The 18,761-nt window shown below is 40.3% G+C and overlaps 2 protein-coding genes across 11 annotated transcripts; one reads left to right on the forward strand and one right to left on the reverse strand.

Moving 5' to 3' along the window:
- Window positions 1–1,183: 1,183 nt before the first annotated feature.
- On the reverse strand, window positions 1,184–18,518 carry rtf2 (replication termination factor 2). Of its 4 annotated transcripts, none has more exons than XM_079340607.1 (9): window positions 18,334–18,518; window positions 17,925–18,019; window positions 17,301–17,394; window positions 17,069–17,208; window positions 16,304–16,382; window positions 5,139–5,248; window positions 4,949–5,004; window positions 2,826–2,903; window positions 1,184–2,258 (listed from the first exon to the last, which is right to left on the reverse strand). In XM_079340607.1, exons 1-9 carry the CDS (start codon window positions 18,400–18,402, stop codon window positions 2,071–2,073), a joined length of 909 nt encoding a protein of 302 aa, XP_079196733.1. In that variant the 5' UTR covers window positions 18,403–18,518; the 3' UTR covers window positions 1,184–2,070. The 4 variants fall into 4 exon arrangements, with proteins under 4 accessions (XP_079196733.1, XP_079196734.1, XP_079196732.1 ...); XM_079340608.1 differs by having other exon boundaries at window positions 2,826–2,900; window positions 18,334–18,517; XM_079340606.1 differs by having other exon boundaries at window positions 2,826–2,900; window positions 4,949–5,003; window positions 5,132–5,248; window positions 18,334–18,517.
- On the forward strand, window positions 7,102–15,363 carry gcnt7 (glucosaminyl (N-acetyl) transferase family member 7). 7 transcript variants are annotated; one of them, XM_079340600.1, is made up of 7 exons: window positions 9,045–9,109; window positions 10,007–10,221; window positions 10,543–10,657; window positions 10,768–11,036; window positions 11,547–12,288; window positions 14,073–14,168; window positions 14,745–15,363. In XM_079340600.1, the coding sequence occupies exons 4-7, from the start codon at window positions 10,818–10,820 to the stop codon at window positions 14,966–14,968; spliced, it is 1,281 nt and encodes a 426-aa protein (XP_079196726.1). In that variant the 5' UTR covers window positions 9,045–9,109; window positions 10,007–10,221; window positions 10,543–10,657; window positions 10,768–10,817; the 3' UTR covers window positions 14,969–15,363. The 7 variants fall into 7 exon arrangements, with proteins under 7 accessions (XP_079196730.1, XP_079196726.1, XP_079196727.1 ...); XM_079340601.1 differs by having other exon boundaries at window positions 10,007–10,184; XM_079340598.1 differs by lacking the exon at window positions 10,543–10,657.
- Window positions 18,519–18,761: the final 243 nt, after the last annotated feature.

An 18,761-nucleotide genomic window follows, 5' to 3' on the forward strand; every position in this document is an offset into this window, starting at 1 on the left:
ATGATGTTTCTAAATCTGGAGAAAATTATAAAACTAGCTGATAAAAAAGAAAGTATACCTTGAGGGGATCATCTGAAAAATGTGATTCTATGTGGGGCTCTGTGATCAACTATATAACCAAACTAAAGACATTAAGGACAGTTGAGGCTCTCACAATGCTCTATATTAAAATGTCTGGGTACCTGTTTAGAAAGAAGAGAGGGACACTTATCATTGATATGTCATTGTTTTGTTGTTGTATATTTGTTTGTTTTTTGTGTTTCACTCCCTGGTATGGTTATGTTTTTTGTAATGTGTGTTTATGTGTGTGTGTGCATGTGTACGTGTATGTATGGGGTGGGGAGGGGGGTGCGTGTGAGATGATATGAAGAAAAAAATATTCCTTAATGATCAAAGTCACTTTGTCACTTTAATGATCATTGTATATCATGATACCTATCAACTTAAAGTAGGGAGCACAGTGAAGGTCAATCACCCAAACTATAAAAGGCTTTCACCCTGATCTTCTCTATCGTTACAATGTCTTCTATCTCTGCTGACCGCCTGCAGAGGAGGGCAACGTCCCAGGACATTCTGTTTGTTCCCGTACCAACCAGAAAGAGATAAGGCACTTTCAAAACCAGGACAAAACAGCTGAAGAACAGTTCTTTATCCATGGCGTGCCACCCCACCCCTACATTTTTACATTTGTTTTATATGCTGCTTTTTGTCTTCTTGTCTTGAGAACATCATACTGAATTTCATTATAGACTTCTACAATCACAAACAACTTCCTTATTTTGGACAGTCTGCACTGTTGACTAGTTGAATGCATCCTCCATTTAATTAAATTGTGAAATATACTTTTTGAAAAATGAAAGAACTGTGAAATAATTGAGCTGAAGTTTTACTTAGCTGCCAGCTGAGCGTCCAGATCAGCATCATTTAACACTCGGCCTCATGACAGATGTCTTATTCACATCTCTGCATGTGAACACATGTAACCTGCCATACATAATGAGAGCTTTTTATAGCTTGTTTTTGGTGTGAATTGTCCCTTGAAGGGCACTACAGGGAGTTGCTGCTGCTGTCATCATCACTGGTAATTATTGCTGTTCATTGCACAGACAGCATTATGAAGCCAGGCTTTTACCTGGGATATATCCTGTACAATAAGTAGATACACAGTAAGGGAAATTTCTCCTCTATTGGACTGAATAGACTTTTATTTTTTGACATAATCTGTCACATAGACCAAAAAAAAAAAAAAAAGACAAAGGACTGTCGGTCGTTTTGCAAAATATCTAAAGAAAGCTCTTTAAGGAAAAAGGAAAACAAGTTAAAGATAAAAGCATCATTTTAGAAAATAATAAAGCCAATAGTACTTAAGACTGAAGAAGAGCACAGAGCATGAGTTTGATACTTTACAGTCTATGTACTTCACATGTTGATCAATTACAGCTGTTTGTCTTTTTGTGCTTCAGAAGCTTTCAAACACTCGAAACATGGATTCAACCGTTGTTATGTTGGTTGTATTCTTTTAGCATCCACAAAAACAATTGTAAAAATAATGTGTTAAAAAAAAGTCCGACTAAGAAACAAGATGGCCGAGCCTTTACAGATGGAGACTACACAGCAAAAAAATATATTACCTCCACATACTCATCTATAGATGAAGCCACGTGAAACAGGTAAATATGACCCGTTTAGAGTTAAACTGAAGAGTAAAATCCATATTAAAACCTTGTAGAGATCAATTTGAACAGCTGCAACATACATCCACTAGGGGGCAGCAGAGTGACAGATTATAAAGTGAGCCTGGCATCAAATCTCAAAGCACCTGTGACTGAGGACAGACACGGTGCAGAATCCATTGGGGAAGAAAAATGGTTGCAAAACAAAGAGTGTGGACAGCTTGGGGAGTTATTAGCAAAACGTTCACAACATGTAAACATGAAGTTACGATGGCTGAGAGACAAGAAGGGAATGAGTTTACACACTGATGTCTTGTGTAAGTTGGAGGGGTGTACATCTGTTTTTTTGAGGGAACAAATATAAAGTAATGTGGATATTTGCTCTGAGGGAAGGTTACTAGAAGTGATACGGGGTGTGGGTGACCCAGTTGGATGTCTGGTCTTTGGTGCGTTTCGCAGAGCTGTGGGTGGTGAAAAGAGATTTGAAGACCTCAGACCTCTCCTCATTTTCCTGGATGGACCTCTTGTTGGAGGAGCTTAAAGAAAGCTTGGAGTCTTTTGAGGATCCCGAGGGTCCAGCCGCAGCTGCAAAACAATGTCTTTCTTTGTTATTGTGTTCATTTTTGTGATTAGCATACCAACAAAAAACGGTTTATGATCCAATAAATATCTCAGCGTAACGCCAGACTGTGCAGGAGAACTTGTTATTGCCTCTAAATTGTCTTTCAAAAATTGTCCTCACAGCAAAAAGATTTTCCCTTTCAGAGCGGGGGGGGGGGGTTGTGTCAGGATGCAGGGCAGGACGTAACAAGGAAGCAGCGGTCCAAAATGGCAGGAGACCAAAAGTCTCTCACAGTCGTTGCCTTTCTATATAATGCTACATGTTATTGGACGTGTCCATGGTAACAAGGTACTTTCTCCCAATGGTGACTTGGTCCGAAATATGTCCTGCTGCGTTCAAACACTAAGCTGACTCTGACCTCATGTGGACATGTTACCATGAGGCCGGCAGAGCACAGGAAAAAAATAAAAAATAAAATTGGAATGTGTGGGTGAAAATGTCAGCCGTTTGTCTTCACACACACAAAGCTCTCAACCAGAAATGTAATAATCTTCAGTCATTATTCAAGAGAGCAAAGTGTTGTTACCCACCTGACTGGCTGTTTTCACCTCCATTCTGTTGAGAGCTTCCTCCGGCCACCTCCTGTCCTGTGGACTGCTTTTCATCTGCTGGAGGGGAACATGAGTCAGACACTTTGGACTTAATGTGATTTCTATTGTAGTAGATGTACACGCGGATAACGTTTCAGTCATTTTAATACGATTTGTATTCATTCAACACATGTGATGACCATGACATACATTGAATGTTTTCTTTCACGTTCAATGTTTTATTTATTACTTTTTACTGTGTTTTCTGATCAAATACGCCCTGCATGTTTACATGGAGACACTAGTTTGTAACATGTGCCCATATACCAATGTTTTATGTGATATTAAAGTCATTTATTATAAATACATCCAGTGTTTCTGAGCCAACACCCCTTCTCTTCACATCCTGTTCCAAAATAAAAAAAAAAACCTAAAAAAAAAACTACAGGAAACCACGCCAAGGCTCTCTGAGGACACAGAACAGAGGAGGCTCTCTAATCTAAAGCTCCAGAAACACATGGAAGCACATTGTTACATCACTCTACCTTCCAAATTCACTATCTACACACTTTGAATCTGTTAGCTTGTTTGCATGTGGAGCCATGGCGGTTTCGTGGAGGACAGTAAAGCTAAAACAATCAGTAAGTTGTGCCCACCAATTGAATTATTCATGCTGATAACTGGATTTATTATTGGTTTTTGGCACTTAGACAAGCTGCTTTTAACTCTGCCTCTCTGGCTTATGCGACTCAAAAACATCAATAAAAAAGCCACTCCTTAATGAAAAATATACAGACACTATATATTTTTACTTCTGCCTCTACACACAGGAAAACATCTGATTGTCAGGTTTGTTTTTCTCCACACTCCAGCTCCGAGACAATGGCCACAGTACGTGTGGCTTTAGAGGTGTACGTAAACATACAAATGACTCAGAAGGCAAAACATCCTCCGTGTACTCTGCATTCAGCCTCTTTAACTTTCTCTATGGCCCCTATGGGTGAGAGGCAGAAGAGGCAGGTTTGAATGATAAATAATCATGAATGAGTGGAGTAAAGGCAGCAAGGTTAGTCAGGATCTAATTGTGAACGACATTCTTCTTCATGTCGACAATAAAGAGAGAAAAACAGTAACACAGGAATGAAGTGTTTCAGATTACTGTGTTAAAGGCTCATCGTTAAAATCATCTGTTGAAAAAAGTCTGAGCATTATTTAGGGCCCGAGCACCGACCTCGGTGTGAGGAACATGTTGCCTGACAAAGGCAGACTAACAAAAAGTTACATTATGACCATACTGTAAAATGTTCCATATTCTCTGAATCTCACAGCGCTACCCCCTTTTTTTTCCGAACTTGCCAGTACTACGACTTTTACACAAATGGAAATGCACTGCCTGCTCCTGAGCCACATCCTGATGCTGCAGTACCGCGGTCGCGACACAAGCCGACATGAACACCAGGGGAAGGGCCCTACGACACCACTTGTGGTTTTAACTATCTCTGTTTTCTGAGTCTCTCTGCACTCAGTTAAGATTGAGAAGGTTGTTAAGATGAGAACATACATTTAGGATAGGAGTACAAGTTCACAGGAACGCTACCAAATACAGAGAGATAAAACTCTTTGACTAACATGTTATAATCTGTCACTACATGATCGATTCGCAATTTTATTTATTTTTTAAATGACAAAATGATGAACACTAACATTTTAATGTTTGAGCTAACATGCGTGTGTTAACAAATTCACACAGCGAGACTGCAGCTGGTGAATGGCTGACAGGGACTGTGATCACCTTCTTTTACTTAATTTATTTATCACTTAATTTACCACTGCTTTTAATCTATTGTTGTTTTTAAGCTATTTATTAGGGACTTCATGACCAATCAGAATTTCTAATTTTTAACTTTTAAAAAGTGAATGTTGTGTGTGTTGTGTTCTGTACTGGCGCTTTCCCTGCAATGAAGTTCCGAACGGATAAATAAAGTTCATTTGATTTGAAAACAGAAAGCAGATATGAGACACGTCACGTCAAACGAGACATCATGTAATGGAGACAAAGGTTATGGGAGGACACATAAAGTTCATGTTTGTCTGGATCAGTGCCAAACGAGTGGAACACAAACCTTGAGGTTCTGAGGTGGTGGACACAGTTTCTGCAGCTTTGCTCTTCTTTGATTTCTGAATAAGGAAGAGAAGAGGTCACCCTTTGTTGTTTGTTGTTGCAAAACTCAAATCAATAGTTCATCACTGATCTCGCCTCTCTATAAGCTCATCGTAGCTGTGATTCTGTTTGAATTATAACCCACCTTGGTTTTGGTTTTGGCTTTGCTCCGCCTCTCCGCCATCTTCTCGCTCAGCTTCTCGACTTCCTCCTTTGTGCCGTTGAGCACCACAACGTCCTCATCCTTAAACGGGTCCCCACACTGAAACACAAAAGGTAAGAGATGCTGGCTCACACTGAAGACTCACTTTTAATGAAAAAGGCTGTTTCTATTGGTTCTTTTACTGTTTTTTATTCTTATTGTTGTTAGTATTATTATTATTATTTTTACTGAATGTGTCTGGACTCTAAGAGAGACTTTTTCACACTAAGTACAAAAAGTGAATTGAATGATCATCAGTTTCTTCTTTTACATGTTCACGGGATTGTTTTGAAATTGTGATATACACTGATGACGAGGTCATTGGACAGCCTTTAAAGTGTCGAATGAGATGAGTTCAACATGTCAACAACATCTTAAAATGATGAGGTTATCGTGCATCCAGTGGGTGAAACCTTGAATGGCCTTCTTTTTTTCTTTTTTTTTTTACTTTGTTAGCTGCCAAATATTACATTTCTTTCATTAGTTCTGCACACGTCAACACACAATGGTCACTGTAATAAGCAGCCCTGTGACAAACTCTGACCTAAAAAGGAGACCGCACACTTCGTGCATTTTACTGTAAGCACATCCCTTCAGACTTCAGTTACTCACAGCATGTGCTTGCAATATAATGAACGAAAAGGGAGCAAGTGTGCGGTCTCCTTTTTACTCCTCTGATACTGGTCCTTGAGACAGGCACCTAACTGGATGTGCGCAACTACTACTACTTTTCCACAACTCTGACCTGAAACCATACCGTCACCAGTCCACTTGCTGTGTGGCTGGATGAACGACGCACCTGGATGCATTTCCACAACAATCAGATAACCGCACATCAACGCTGATTCCGTGAAAAGGACGAAGGCAAAGGTTGGAGGGTGCACAACACGTGAGGAGACGTGGTGCTGCTTTCACTTGCAAAGCCCTGTTTTGCCTTTCCAGCTCAATGAATGTGTGTTCAAATGGCTTGTCAGGCTATCTGCGGCTGGGATTAGACTGAAATAGCGAGTAGTCAAATGAATAAAGCCATGCTGTATGCAAATGAGTAGTTGTTTTTTTAAATGGGGGGGAAAAAATGTCTGGAAATCAGTGGGAATCACATTGTCTGAAAAATAAATAATGAAACATAGTTGTACACTTGGATTACATAAATATGTTATTATAAAAAAAAGTACAATACGGTCGCGTGACTGCCAGAAAAAAAAAAAGGAAGGAAAAAAAAAAAAAAATACAAATGCGCACACATAAGCACAGATATTAAAGCCCTGAGTAACCAGCAGAGGGTCTATTGTGTTGCTGTAATGCAGACTCAGTGGGTGTGAACTCCGGCCATGTGCTCTGTTCAACACAAGAGGGATAATCTCAGAAGCTGACCAAGCAGCAAACAAACTCCGGCCGTTACTCTGCTGCTGCTGCTGCCACTATCGCCACACATGACACTGATCTGGTGAGCAGGGCATCTTATCAGCACGTCAGCCACCAGGCCCACCACGATCCAGCTTCAGCACTAAACCACGAGACACAGAGAGACAAAAATGGACAGGACGTGTGCCTCGAACTAGGCAAAAGTGGATTAGAACCCATTTGAGGGTCAAAACGCCGACAATTATGGAAAGAGAGAGGACAAAAAAGGAACGATGCAAAAGATCTGTGAGTAGGAAACTGTATGTGGGAGGAGTGGAAAAAACCTTAGGGAGTGAGAGTGTGTGTGTGTGTGTGTGTGTGTGAGAGTGAGTGAGTGTGTGTGTGAGGTAGGTGGAAGCGTGTTCCTGTGTGTCAGGTGTTCGCCTGTGTGTTACTGCTGGTAACCAGGCAGGGACAGACCTGGTCTCACGGGGGATGTTTAAGGGGAGGGGGCGACTTCATCAGCATTTAATTCCTCCGTGAACAGGAGCACACGCAGAGAGAGCACTGCGTCTCATTGTGACAGACTCTCTCAGAGAGCACGGCGCACTGCACCGCGAGGAAATGACAACTAAATAACTAAATATAGCTTACGACGTAGAGGACGGCAGAAACTTCTCAGCTCCTGCTCCGCTTGTTGCTGGTGATGATGGAGTAGATGCAAACAAGCCGAGCCCACCTCTGGACTCTGGATGGATTGTAATAAAGAGCCCGGAGTAGCTGTTTTAAGTCAATGAACTGGCACTGATGCAGGATACTTCTTCATCGTGAAGACTACAGACTGAACTACCTCCAAGGTAATCAGCTCACCTCGCTCTGTGAGGCTATCATGATGTTCGTATTTGAAACTCTGATATGATATTAGTCCGAATCGAATGATATGTAGACCTGTTTGGAGTCCCAGGCACCAAATATTGAGTCCTCTTTGGTTTTTAATGACCAACAAACGCTGTCTCAGGTGAACAAGCATGCTGTCTTTGCTGAAACCTTGTCAACGTATTTTTGCGATTTAGACTTCAGCTTTTGACTTAAGCCCTTGAGTTGTTATTTTTTTAAGCTTTCTGATGCTATCAATTGTCTACATACCTAAGATGTTATCTTCTAGAAGCACGTGACATCATAAAGTATACACAACAAGATTAATCATCACAACGTATATGTGAGAGATGTGTAATACTTCATTTTGTCAGAGCAAAAAAATAATAATAAAAAAAACAAAACACTCAAGAACCAAACTACATGCAAAACCAGTAAGCTTTTCTGATTTCCATGTTCCCAGTTGGTTTTTCTGTCAGTCTTGGTGCCGAAGAAGGAAGGTGTGCGTTGGACAGCAGATTGAACACATAAACACATTTCCATAGCAACCCTTCCTCTATGGAAATGTGCATCTGTGGAGCAACAGGGTTTTTACAGCAGGTGCTTTCTCCAACGTGGGATTAAGGATATAGTCTTCAGACGTACTGTATGTATATTTCTCTCTCGTGGGCTCAATTTCAAATCTTTCACTTTACACAATAAAATATAGTTAAATGAGAACTGTATCATCAGCTCAATGCTCATAAATGTAAAGTGTCCATATTTAAACCAAAACAGAATAATGTGAAAGTCTTCCTTTAGTTGGCATTCAAAAACAAGTGACGTTGGTTTACCACACATGCCTCAAGAGGCTTTTATAATCTGTAGAGCATACAAAAAAATATATCTCTGATTTGGAAAATAAAGAATCTGAAAAAGTGGATGATAATTTAAAAAGGAGCAGCAGGTGAGTAATCTCTTTTTAAGAAGGGACACTCATACATGCAGAATAGACCGCAGTGGTTCCTAAACTTTTTTTTGCTTGAGGGCTTGAACATAAAAATGGCTTTGCACACTGTATATGTGTGTGTGTATGTATATATATATATATATATATATACACAAAATACAGACAAAAACATCCTTAGCAGTCAAATATCTGTACTTTTAGAATAGATCTGAGATTTGCCAAAACAGGAAAAGAATGTCAGCATCAATGTGCGAAGATTAAAGTTAAACAAAAATATCAAGTCAATTCTAAAGTACAAATAAAGAGTGTTCATTCAACTTCGGCCTTTTTTTAAGACTCAACACGTGTCCACACCCAGCGTCTTTTTCCTTAATGCCAGCGTCTGTTTTCTGTTGTTTTCATGGCGGACGCCCGCACGAAGAGCGCGGCGTCTTTGCTCTGCCATTTATGTGCGTCCGATCCAAACAACGTTTTCGTTACCAGCGCTCTTTTTAAAACGCGTGATATTCCCCGTATTTTAGCCTCCTATGGATCGTATATTGTACTCACATCTTCTTTGCTCTGTGTCTGGATAAAAAGAAGGAAAAAAAACCCGATATCAAATATAAAACGTGCAGTAAAAAGTAAGGGAGCCGTGTAGATCATACACCGGCCGTTGTCAACAAACGGTTGTCATGGAGACATGGACTTTTCAAACTGCTGGGTGCACAGAGAGAGAGAAAAACGCCCGGTGGACACGGGGCTTCAAATAGGTATACAACATACAAACACAGAGCACCTTTTTTTTCCGTATTCCTCTTTTTGAACCACTGCAGTATAATGCAACTTTTAAAACGGTGACAACCACTAGTTGTGCAACACACCGAAACTGTGAGAAACGATGTATTTACATGTTCCCGAGATTGCCTTACACGAGCAAATAGCCAGAAAGAAGCCTATTGATTTGGTTTATTTGTTCATGTATGTCAATATCAAAAGTACCCAAAACTCTCCTCAAAGTAGAGTAAAAACAACATGATGTGTTTTAATAGCCAGCCAATGTGTGCCTGATTTATTTCTTCAGATTTTAGATATGAATTGCATGAAGACAACTTTAATTTATCCCAATGGCAACTCATTTTTTTTATTACAGCCTTTCAGATCACATAAAGACAGAACGTGGTTGCACTGTTGTTGTTCGTACTTGTCATTATTTATATTTAGAGCTCATATACTTAGAGCCACTCCACTTCCACAAAACAGAAAAACTAAATAAAACAAACCCAGTCACCAGCACACGTCAGCATGTCAGTGGCGGCAGACCCTTGTTATCAGGGCACCACCCTTCTCATCACTCTTCTTCAGTTTGAACATTTTTGGCATGTCTCATATCTCACTAAACATGGTGTTTATTTACGTAATGCTGTATAATGAACTTTGCACTAGCAGCTCCTGCATGTTGAGATCATCTGTTAAGGCTTGTTCAGTGAGTCTCTGTTTTAATCAATGATTCAACTGTGAGCATGACGGCTCAAAGTTAGTTTTACACTTTTGATTAAGAAACAGACGTAATAAGCTATGACCAGAAGTTGTCCGTTATTCCCACATGATCATTGGTTTACATCTTGTATTGTCCAACTCATGTATTAATCAACTTGCTGGTGATCAAGATCACATCCATAACATGCCATGTAGCCAGGATAAAACCAGTCAAAAGGATTCAGAGGAAATGACAGAGGCTAGAGAGGACACTGGGGTGAGAGTGGGGAGTAACATGTGACACAGTGCCAAGTAGTCCAAGTCCAACCAGGGCTGCCGACCTCCAGGACTCTCGCCTCTGTACATGAGGTGCGCGACACAACAACTTAACTTCAACAAAAAACAAGTCAGTATTTAAGAGTTAGTGTCAGTACTGTTTATTGAGTCCACGCTAAATATACTTTTCATTTTAATTGTAATAAAGCAACTGTTCACTTTCATGGGTTTTGTTTTGATTTTTTGGTTAAAATGCCAAAAGAGGAAGAACAGCTCATGATACATTTTGCTAAATTAATTTCACTTCTTTAAACTACTACTAGGTATTCCACTATGTGTTACCAGTTAATAATAAGGTTAATAGGTCAGAATTATGACACTAATCTGTATTTCTTGAGCTAAAAACTAACTTTATCAATTAGTGCTAACCTACATTTTTAACCCTATTTAGTATTCCTCGGGACATGACTCGAAATAACTGATCTGGGTTGAATAGAAGTTGTACACTCAGTTTAACTCTGAGGAAGGATGTGTGCCAAAATGTGGAAGGCTTTGTTTATTGTGATGTGAGCAAATAAACTGGTGCTATGATCGTGGTTTACCCTCCTGAACTCGGAACTTGAGCTGTGCTGCCTGTGTATTTTTTTGAGCTGATGGAGGTATTGTCTTCTTGCAGGGGTTTTTATCTGTGGTGGTGCAGCCTAGAAACAGTGAAGCCGGGCTATTATGTGCCAGCTTGAAGGGACCAAATGCAGCTTCCTGTTGTGCCTGGGGATGAGTATTATTGTCTGTTCAGTTATTTACTTGAGGACCAGGGTGCCGACCGAGCCCAAACCTCTGGAGACCCCAAGCTGCAAGGCCTTCTGTGCTGAATCTAAAGCTTCTGTGCCTGGCGTGGACGGAGGCGTGGACGGAGGAGCGGAGCGGTATCGACACAACAGCCAAGCAAGTTTCACTTTTTTTTTCTTCTTCAAATTCACAAGATCTTTAAGGTCAAGATCAATTAATTTGAACATTGCAGTGGGCCTAGACCTGTTACTCAGGACAGCTGTTTTTCTCAGCATCGATCTGAACAGATATTCTGGATTACATTTTCTGACGTATAATATTTGTTCACTTTGTTGAAGCTAGAGCTTCACAACCAGCCTTTTTTTTTTTTTTTTTTTTTTTTAAAGCTAAACGCTTTAAATAAATGTCTGACATCTATACAAATAGTCTGCATCCACATATTCAAATTATTGTTTGTTTAGCGACAGGCACAGGTATGTAAACTGATGCCGCACTCGTAGTCTTACCTCATTTGCAGGACTTGTCCATTCATGAGCCTTTAACACACTTTACAACACATCCCATACAAAAGGATAACAATGATGATGACATAATACTTGTGTGAAGACTGTCTGTTAAGCAATTTTGACAACGTGTTTTACTCATGTTTGTCCTTTCCATCTACAGGTTGAAAGGTTGATTCTTAACAGTGGCCTGCAGTGTTCTGATCTGATCAGAGACTTACACTTCATCACAAAACCTCTGAGCCGTGAGGAGAAGGACTATCCTTTAGCCTTTATTGTGACTGTACACAAGGAGCTGGGGCTTCTTGTGCGCCTGTTGCGGGCGATATACATGCCCCAAAATGTCTACTGCATCCATGTGGATGCTAAGGCTCCGCTGGAGTACCAGGAAGCGGTACGGAGACTAGTGAGCTGCTTTAAAAACACGTTCCTCTCAAGCCGCAGCGAGACAGTAACCTACGCCGGGTTTTCACGCCTGCAAGCTGATCTGAACTGCATGGCAGATCTGGTGAAGTCCACGACAGGCTGGAGAAAGGTGGTGAATCTGTGTGGACAGGATTTTCCTATCATGAGCAACCTGGAGCTGGTGCGGTACATGCAGAGCAAAGAGTGGAGGGACATAAACATGACGCCGGGGGTGAAGCAGCCGGTGTCCATGAGACACAGGACGCAGCTCCAGCACCGTGAGGTCACGGGGTCACATATAGTACGGAAAGGTTTAGCCTTAAAGAAAGGTCCTCCGCCGTACAAACTGCAGATTTATTTCGGAACAGCCTACTACGCCCTCACAAGGGCGTTTGTAGACTTTGTTCTGAAAAGTCCGATAGCCAAAGACCTCTTGGAGTGGTCCAAAGACACTTTCAGTCCAGACGAGCACTACTGGGTGACGCTCAACCACATCAAAGGTAAAACTGCCTTTGAAAGCAACTTTCCAGTAAAGCAGCTGCTCTGTAGCAAACATCCTTGCATGAAAGTTGAATTATTACTGCGTCCAAGGTTGGAATGAAGGATTAAGAGTAGAACAATTTACAGAAGATGTGTTGGAAGGGTGTCGAGTTGGATAAGGACCAACCCATTAAATTCCTTTCAAACAGACAATCATGTCAACCAAATTGGAGTCTTGTACATTTTCTGATATGCTGAGGTTGCACTTGTGGATCATCATATCACAGAAGCATTTAAAAAAAAAAAAAAAAAAAAACATGCCATGGTTGAGGTCTTAAGCTCTTTCACTACACTTAAAAATGATGGGATATTGTGTATAAAATAAGGTTGTTTGCATGATGGAAACTCAACTGTTTGACTTGAGTTCACACTGTCCGTTTGACTGTGACAGTAAAGCACACGTCAGAATGTCAACTTGACACAAGAACTGGCTCTTTTTGCAAAAGCCAAATGGAAAGTTTCAAGATTTGTTTGTGAGTTGGGGTTGGTTAAATCTGGCTAATCTGACCACAGAATAGATGCACAGCATGTATTCATTATTTGAGTGACCTACATCAAGATAGAAGCTGTTGAACTAGCACGCGTGCGCTTAGTAAGCAACAGATCGTGCACAGTGTAAAAAAAGGCATCACTAATGTTGCTTTTTAACACACCCTTGGTTTAACACTTGAGTAAAACTTGAGTCAGGTCTAAAAAGGTTTACATTTCTGTGAACTCCGTGACTTCACAGGACACAAGCATGTTGGTGAGCTGGAAATATAGTCATTGGTCTTGGAAAAAAAAAGGAAGTGAAAGTCAACCAAGTGCTGAGCAATCAAAGCCATTTTTCTAATACATTTTCTGACATTGAGTATTTGTAGTAACATTAGCTTCCCCTCCACATGTATATTTCATAGATTTTATTTACTTTAGAGAGATAGTGGATAGAGGATTTCAGTATTTCTGGGGTGCAGGCACTAGACTACTGCATCTAGTTCCCTACTACACGCACGTTGTAGGGAACTGATTTATTTACTTCTTGGTTTGATCTCTTTCTGTTTCCAAATGAAACATTGTAAAAGCTTTGCACTTACCATAAAAAAAAAAAGAGAAGTTCAACTGGACATGTGAATGCGGCTAAGACCAATCTACGTTTCAACATCCAGTATGGGGCTGGAAGTTTTTGGGTGTCTTTGATTTGATAGTGATTCTTGGGGTGTCATGATTTGATTCAGAATTTGTTTTCAGTTCAAAACGTTTCTGGATTCAGGGTCTACTCCAAACATCTGTGACACTGGCTAAAGTTTGTGTTGCTGCATTTGACATTCTACTAACTTTAATAGCGAACAAATAACAAAAAAATGAACATGAAAAGAACATGAATCCATTTTAAATCTTAAAAGAGAAGAATCACTTTTTACATAACTGGATTTTTCCCACCTCTATTTCAGTTTACTTTGACAAAGGCACTAATTAATGACAGGAAGCATTTTAAAAAAAGGTATGCTTCAGATTTATCATCAGTGCCAAAGCTTAAGCACTTTCTGGTTTGGTAAATGCAGGTCTGGTTAACACACACACACACACACACACACACACACACACACACACACACACAGCCCCCTCCCTCAGCTTTTCTGTGAGAGGCATATGAGAGTTCCTCCCACATAGTCGATGTTAAACTCCAAAACAGGCCTGAGCATATCTTTATAATTCAATCAGATTGCATAATCATGCCTTGCTTTGTGTGCTTATGTGCTTAAAGACTCTCCAGGCAACCACATAGATGGAGGCTGGGAAGGAGCCATCCGAGCAATCAAATGGAGGGATCAAGAGGGAATAACACACGATGGCTGCAAAGGTAGATTACACAACAGGGTGTACGATAGTTAGCAACTGTTTAACTTGTGTGCCACAGGAGTTATCTCAGGTCCAGCTTCATCTCGATTAGTCGACTACTTCTTGTTAGTTGCTTGTTTCTGCTAAAAAAAAAAAAAAAAAACTTCTGTTATTTTGAAGTAAATGATTTCCCCAGATGGTATTATTTATTCAGAAATGAGTCCTGATGATCTCGTCATATTCATATTATACAGAATTAACATGGTCTTTACTTAAACTTTGTCCTACATGGTTTCCAGACAAGACTGCAGGGCAAAAGACGACTAAGCCATCATTTACTCAACAAGAGATGACCAGGAGATGGATTTAAGAATTTATCTGATTTCATGTGCTCTTAAATGGGTTTAATCTGTGTTTTGTATGACTTTTGCAGGTTAAGGTAAAAACAAGTCCCTTAATGTAACAGTAAAAGGAAATCATCCAACATAACTGCAGCAGAACACAAACTGCTGACAAACATTATGAATCTATTTCTATCTACTTCTGAAGACTGATATCTTGTGATCAAAATTAAGAGCAACATTTTTTTTTTTTTCAGGGCGTTACGTACGAGACATCTGTATCTTCGGAGTGAAAGATCTGCCCTGGATCATCGACAAGAACAGCATGTTTGCCAATAAGTTTGAGAGCAGAACGTTTCCGGAGGCTCTGGACTGCCTGGAGAAGTGGCACAGGAACAAGGTGTTGAACCAGGCAACTGTTCCCACAGAGCCATCATGGCTGCTGCTGGCCACACAGAGCAACTCGAGCAGGGAAGACTAAAGCAGCAGTGCTGGAGCATGAAGACAGACGCATCCGTTTATTTGCTCTTGTTCAGTGGCTGTTGTCGAGAGTGAGCAGGAAAACAAAAGTGCACTAAGAGCAGCAGGTATATTTAGGCTCAATGGTTACTGTTTAAAGATGTGCATTTTAAATATCAGAAGACTGTGTAGGCTACTATATGTTAAGACTAAAGCAATCCAGTTAAGAAGAACCATTCCCAACAAAAATATCAGTCAATGAAGAATTAGCTGAACTTATTACACTACACTAGGTATTGCATAACCAACTGAATGTTGTTTAACTTAATTCAACTGTTAACATTTCGTGTTGTTTTACTTAATAATGTCAATGTCCTTTCATTACATGGCATAAATAAATGACACCAGAATAATCCATCAATGTTTATGCCTCTGCAAACCACTCAAACCCATGAGTTTATCAGAGTCAAATATGAGAGTACTCAGACCACTAACAGCATTAACACACAAGGGAATATCTGTGGGCAGTATTTCCTTATAAGCCCATCGAAGTTGAACATTTCCAAGAAAGAGAGTTTCCCACAAAAGCCCTGGAAGTTGTCTTTTTGTTTAAGACCCTATTTCTGGCAAAGTCAAACAACTGACCTTTTCCAAGATGCCTTCACGTCCACGTTAACAAAAGCAGCGGCTACACACCATCTGCTCCAACGTTTTCACTTATATTTTCTTTAAGGAGAAATAGCAGAAATAACTTTTAATAAATTTGAAACTAAGAGGTCAGAACCTCAACTGGTTCACAGTCATGCTTCCGTGAGAATCTCAAGTGGCTCAATCCGAGTGTGCCAGAACAACTCTTAAAAGAGGAACAGGGATGCATATTGATGCCAACAGTCTTGACAAAAATTACTGGAAATATGACAACGCATACAGTGTTTGAAGCTTTCACAATTTTCCTCGGGATTTCAACTATTCGTTTGACCATATGAGGAACTGTTTGTGCCTCAATAACACAGGAAAGCTCGGGAATGATAAACATCAATATCAAGGCTGGGGCTGTTTTAGCTCCGTAACTGTCAAACAATCAGGTGTACCCTGCTTCTTGTGTAGTGACAGCGAGCCAGCAGCTCCGGCCGCCCATGACCCCCAACGTGATAAGCGGTATAGCTAATGGACGGTGTTGGAAGTCTCTTTATTTGGATCAAACAAGCACAAACCTCTGCAAAATATTTAGAGACGATAAAGGGAAAAATGAAAACTATTAGGAAAAGTAACCAAATGTCACAGCAAACAATGGGTGTATAACACAAAGTTGACTGGGGAAATAATGGTAATGGGTGATGATGTGCATCTTTCTTACCTTGTGGCAGATCTCGGTCTTAACCTCCTTCATGGCTCTGTCAGAAAAGACGCAGCCGCAGGACTGCAGGTAAACAAATCTGAAAATGGAAACAATGGAGCATGTATTATTAGAAGCGTTCGTTCAACATTTGTGATCATTTCATGCTCGATAGAACAATCTGTATCTGACATATATCATGTCTTTCCACAAGTGCCTGTTGTTTATTTTTATGAGATAATTGAGCTCACAAGTTGTGATTCGCTTTCCAAGTCCATTTCAGCCTCCACTAAAATCGTTACAATAACGAGGAAGGCGGCCGTCCGCCCGCGTCAACCCAGCCAGAGCGTGTGAGCGTACGGACATTCAGCTGAGAGCAGACTTCAGCGATCGATTTTATTTTCAAAAATAAATTCAGAATGAGAGAACGATTACATTTTACCCCACGTACCCGTAGATGGTCATCACCACTATCATGTTACAATGCATCTTGATAGCGTATCATTAAATGAATATTCAGCAACCTTATTTGTTTTGGTGAGAGTCTGATGTCATATTGTAACACAACAATGATAAGTCAAACAGTGTTTTATGCATGATAAAAAAAAAGCTCCGTCTCCAACTTACATCAAGATGCACCACAGGGCGCACAGCAGACTCTTTATAAGTAACTTAACTACAGAAAGCATGGTGGTCATTAACATCATGGAAACTGGAAATCATTTGCAGTTCTAACAGAGTAAGGTAAGACCTCTATCTTACAGTTTAGTTTATGTTGGTTGTTACCTGTGTTTGCCATTCATCTCCAGCCCAACAACGGGGCAAATGAACATGCCACAGTGGACGTCCTCATATCTGTCTCCTTTAGTGGTCCTTCTCTCTCCCTCCCACACCGGGTTATCAGTCAAGTTCAGTTCTTTTATATCCTGCAGAGAGTGTAGAGGCATAGAAGTGAGGAAAATTAGATATGAACTTATAGCTGAATACACACCAGTGTCAAAAAACAGCATCACTTTACCTTGATCCCACGGATATGGGCGACTGCCTCAGTGTTTGGTCTCTCTGCAGTCTTATCCAGAAGGTATTCAATGACAGCGTCTTTGTTAAAGAGCCTGAATGGACATTATAAGATCAATGGTTAGAAAACTATTATTTACCCAGAGTGATTGGAGTTAAAATTATATATCCACTCAAATGTATATATCACACGACAAATTCCCAGGTCTGTCTATGCAGTCCATCTATCAACCAATAAAATGTCTATCCAGTAACCCAGGGTTAATTAAATATTTTCCAACGTCAGATGAAGGTGCATTTATTCACCATGGTGCCATTGGGGAACAAACTACCTGAGGTCTGTAGACACTTTAAGTTCTTTTAAGAGAAGTCTTAAAACGTTGTCTTTAGTTGATAGTTTTGTGTGTGTGTGTGTGTGTTTGAGCTCTCTATAGAAACAGGAGTAGGTGTTGGTTGTATGGGATGATGCATATTCCTTTTACAAATGTGTTTGGTCTAAAGCCAGCTCTTGAATCCTCTTGTTCATTAGTTATTTATTATTCTAAATGAGTTACTGATGCGCATTGAGTTTAAGTTTGTATGACAAATCAATCTGAGTATAAATCAACAGAGAGGTGGCGCTCACCTTCCCAGTTCACAGGAAACGATGGGACGTTTGAGTTTCTCCTGGCTCAAAGCACAGTATTTCCACTTGGCAGCCAACTCTGCACTTTTATCAACCTAAACACACGAAAAAGAGGACAAGATAACTCAACAGGCGCATCCATCACATTTCATTAGCATCGTCCTGTCTCGCATTAACGTAACTGTGTTTACATTGAAAGCTAACTAGAGCTAGCTGGAGCCAAATGAATTGTAAACAGTGCTCCAGAAAACAAAGCGTGCCCCTTTCTCACAGTTTCAACATAGCTTAAAGTGTTTTAATGTTTAACTCTAGACAGGTGTGGACAGCCTAGCTAAGCATCTGTAACCGCGCGTTAGCTTTCGACAGTATCACTAACTTCTCCGGGTTTAAAACGGAAGACAACACAAACCTTTTCGACTTTTTTGGGTCCTTTCACCAATTCGTGTCTTTTAGGAATCGTGCCTCCATCACATCCCATCTTGAAAGCGTATTCTCGGTTAAAACACTAACCCGGTTAGCTTACTCTGGACAAAAAGCTGCTAGCAGGCAGCAGGAAGTGATTCGCTTGTAAACAAACAACGACGAGAACTTCAAAGCTCGCGCGATGTTTCATTTAATTTGAGGACGCCCCCTCGTGGCTGAACCAAAAAAAATCTCTTCAGGTGTATTTTGAAGCTTCATCCACAGTGTGGAAGCATCACTCCGCATATAAGGCTACTGAGTTTAATATCATAAATCAGCAAGGAGGGAAGATCGCTGAAGATTAAAATGGATTTAAACACGAAAGAGACACATACACGTGTGTTAAAAGAACACAATTTATAATTTCAACAAAAA

The sequence above is a fragment of the Symphodus melops genome (genome assembly GCF_947650265.1).
Source record: "Symphodus melops genome assembly, chromosome: 4".
Taxonomy (NCBI): Eukaryota; Metazoa; Chordata; class Actinopteri; order Labriformes; family Labridae; genus Symphodus; species Symphodus melops.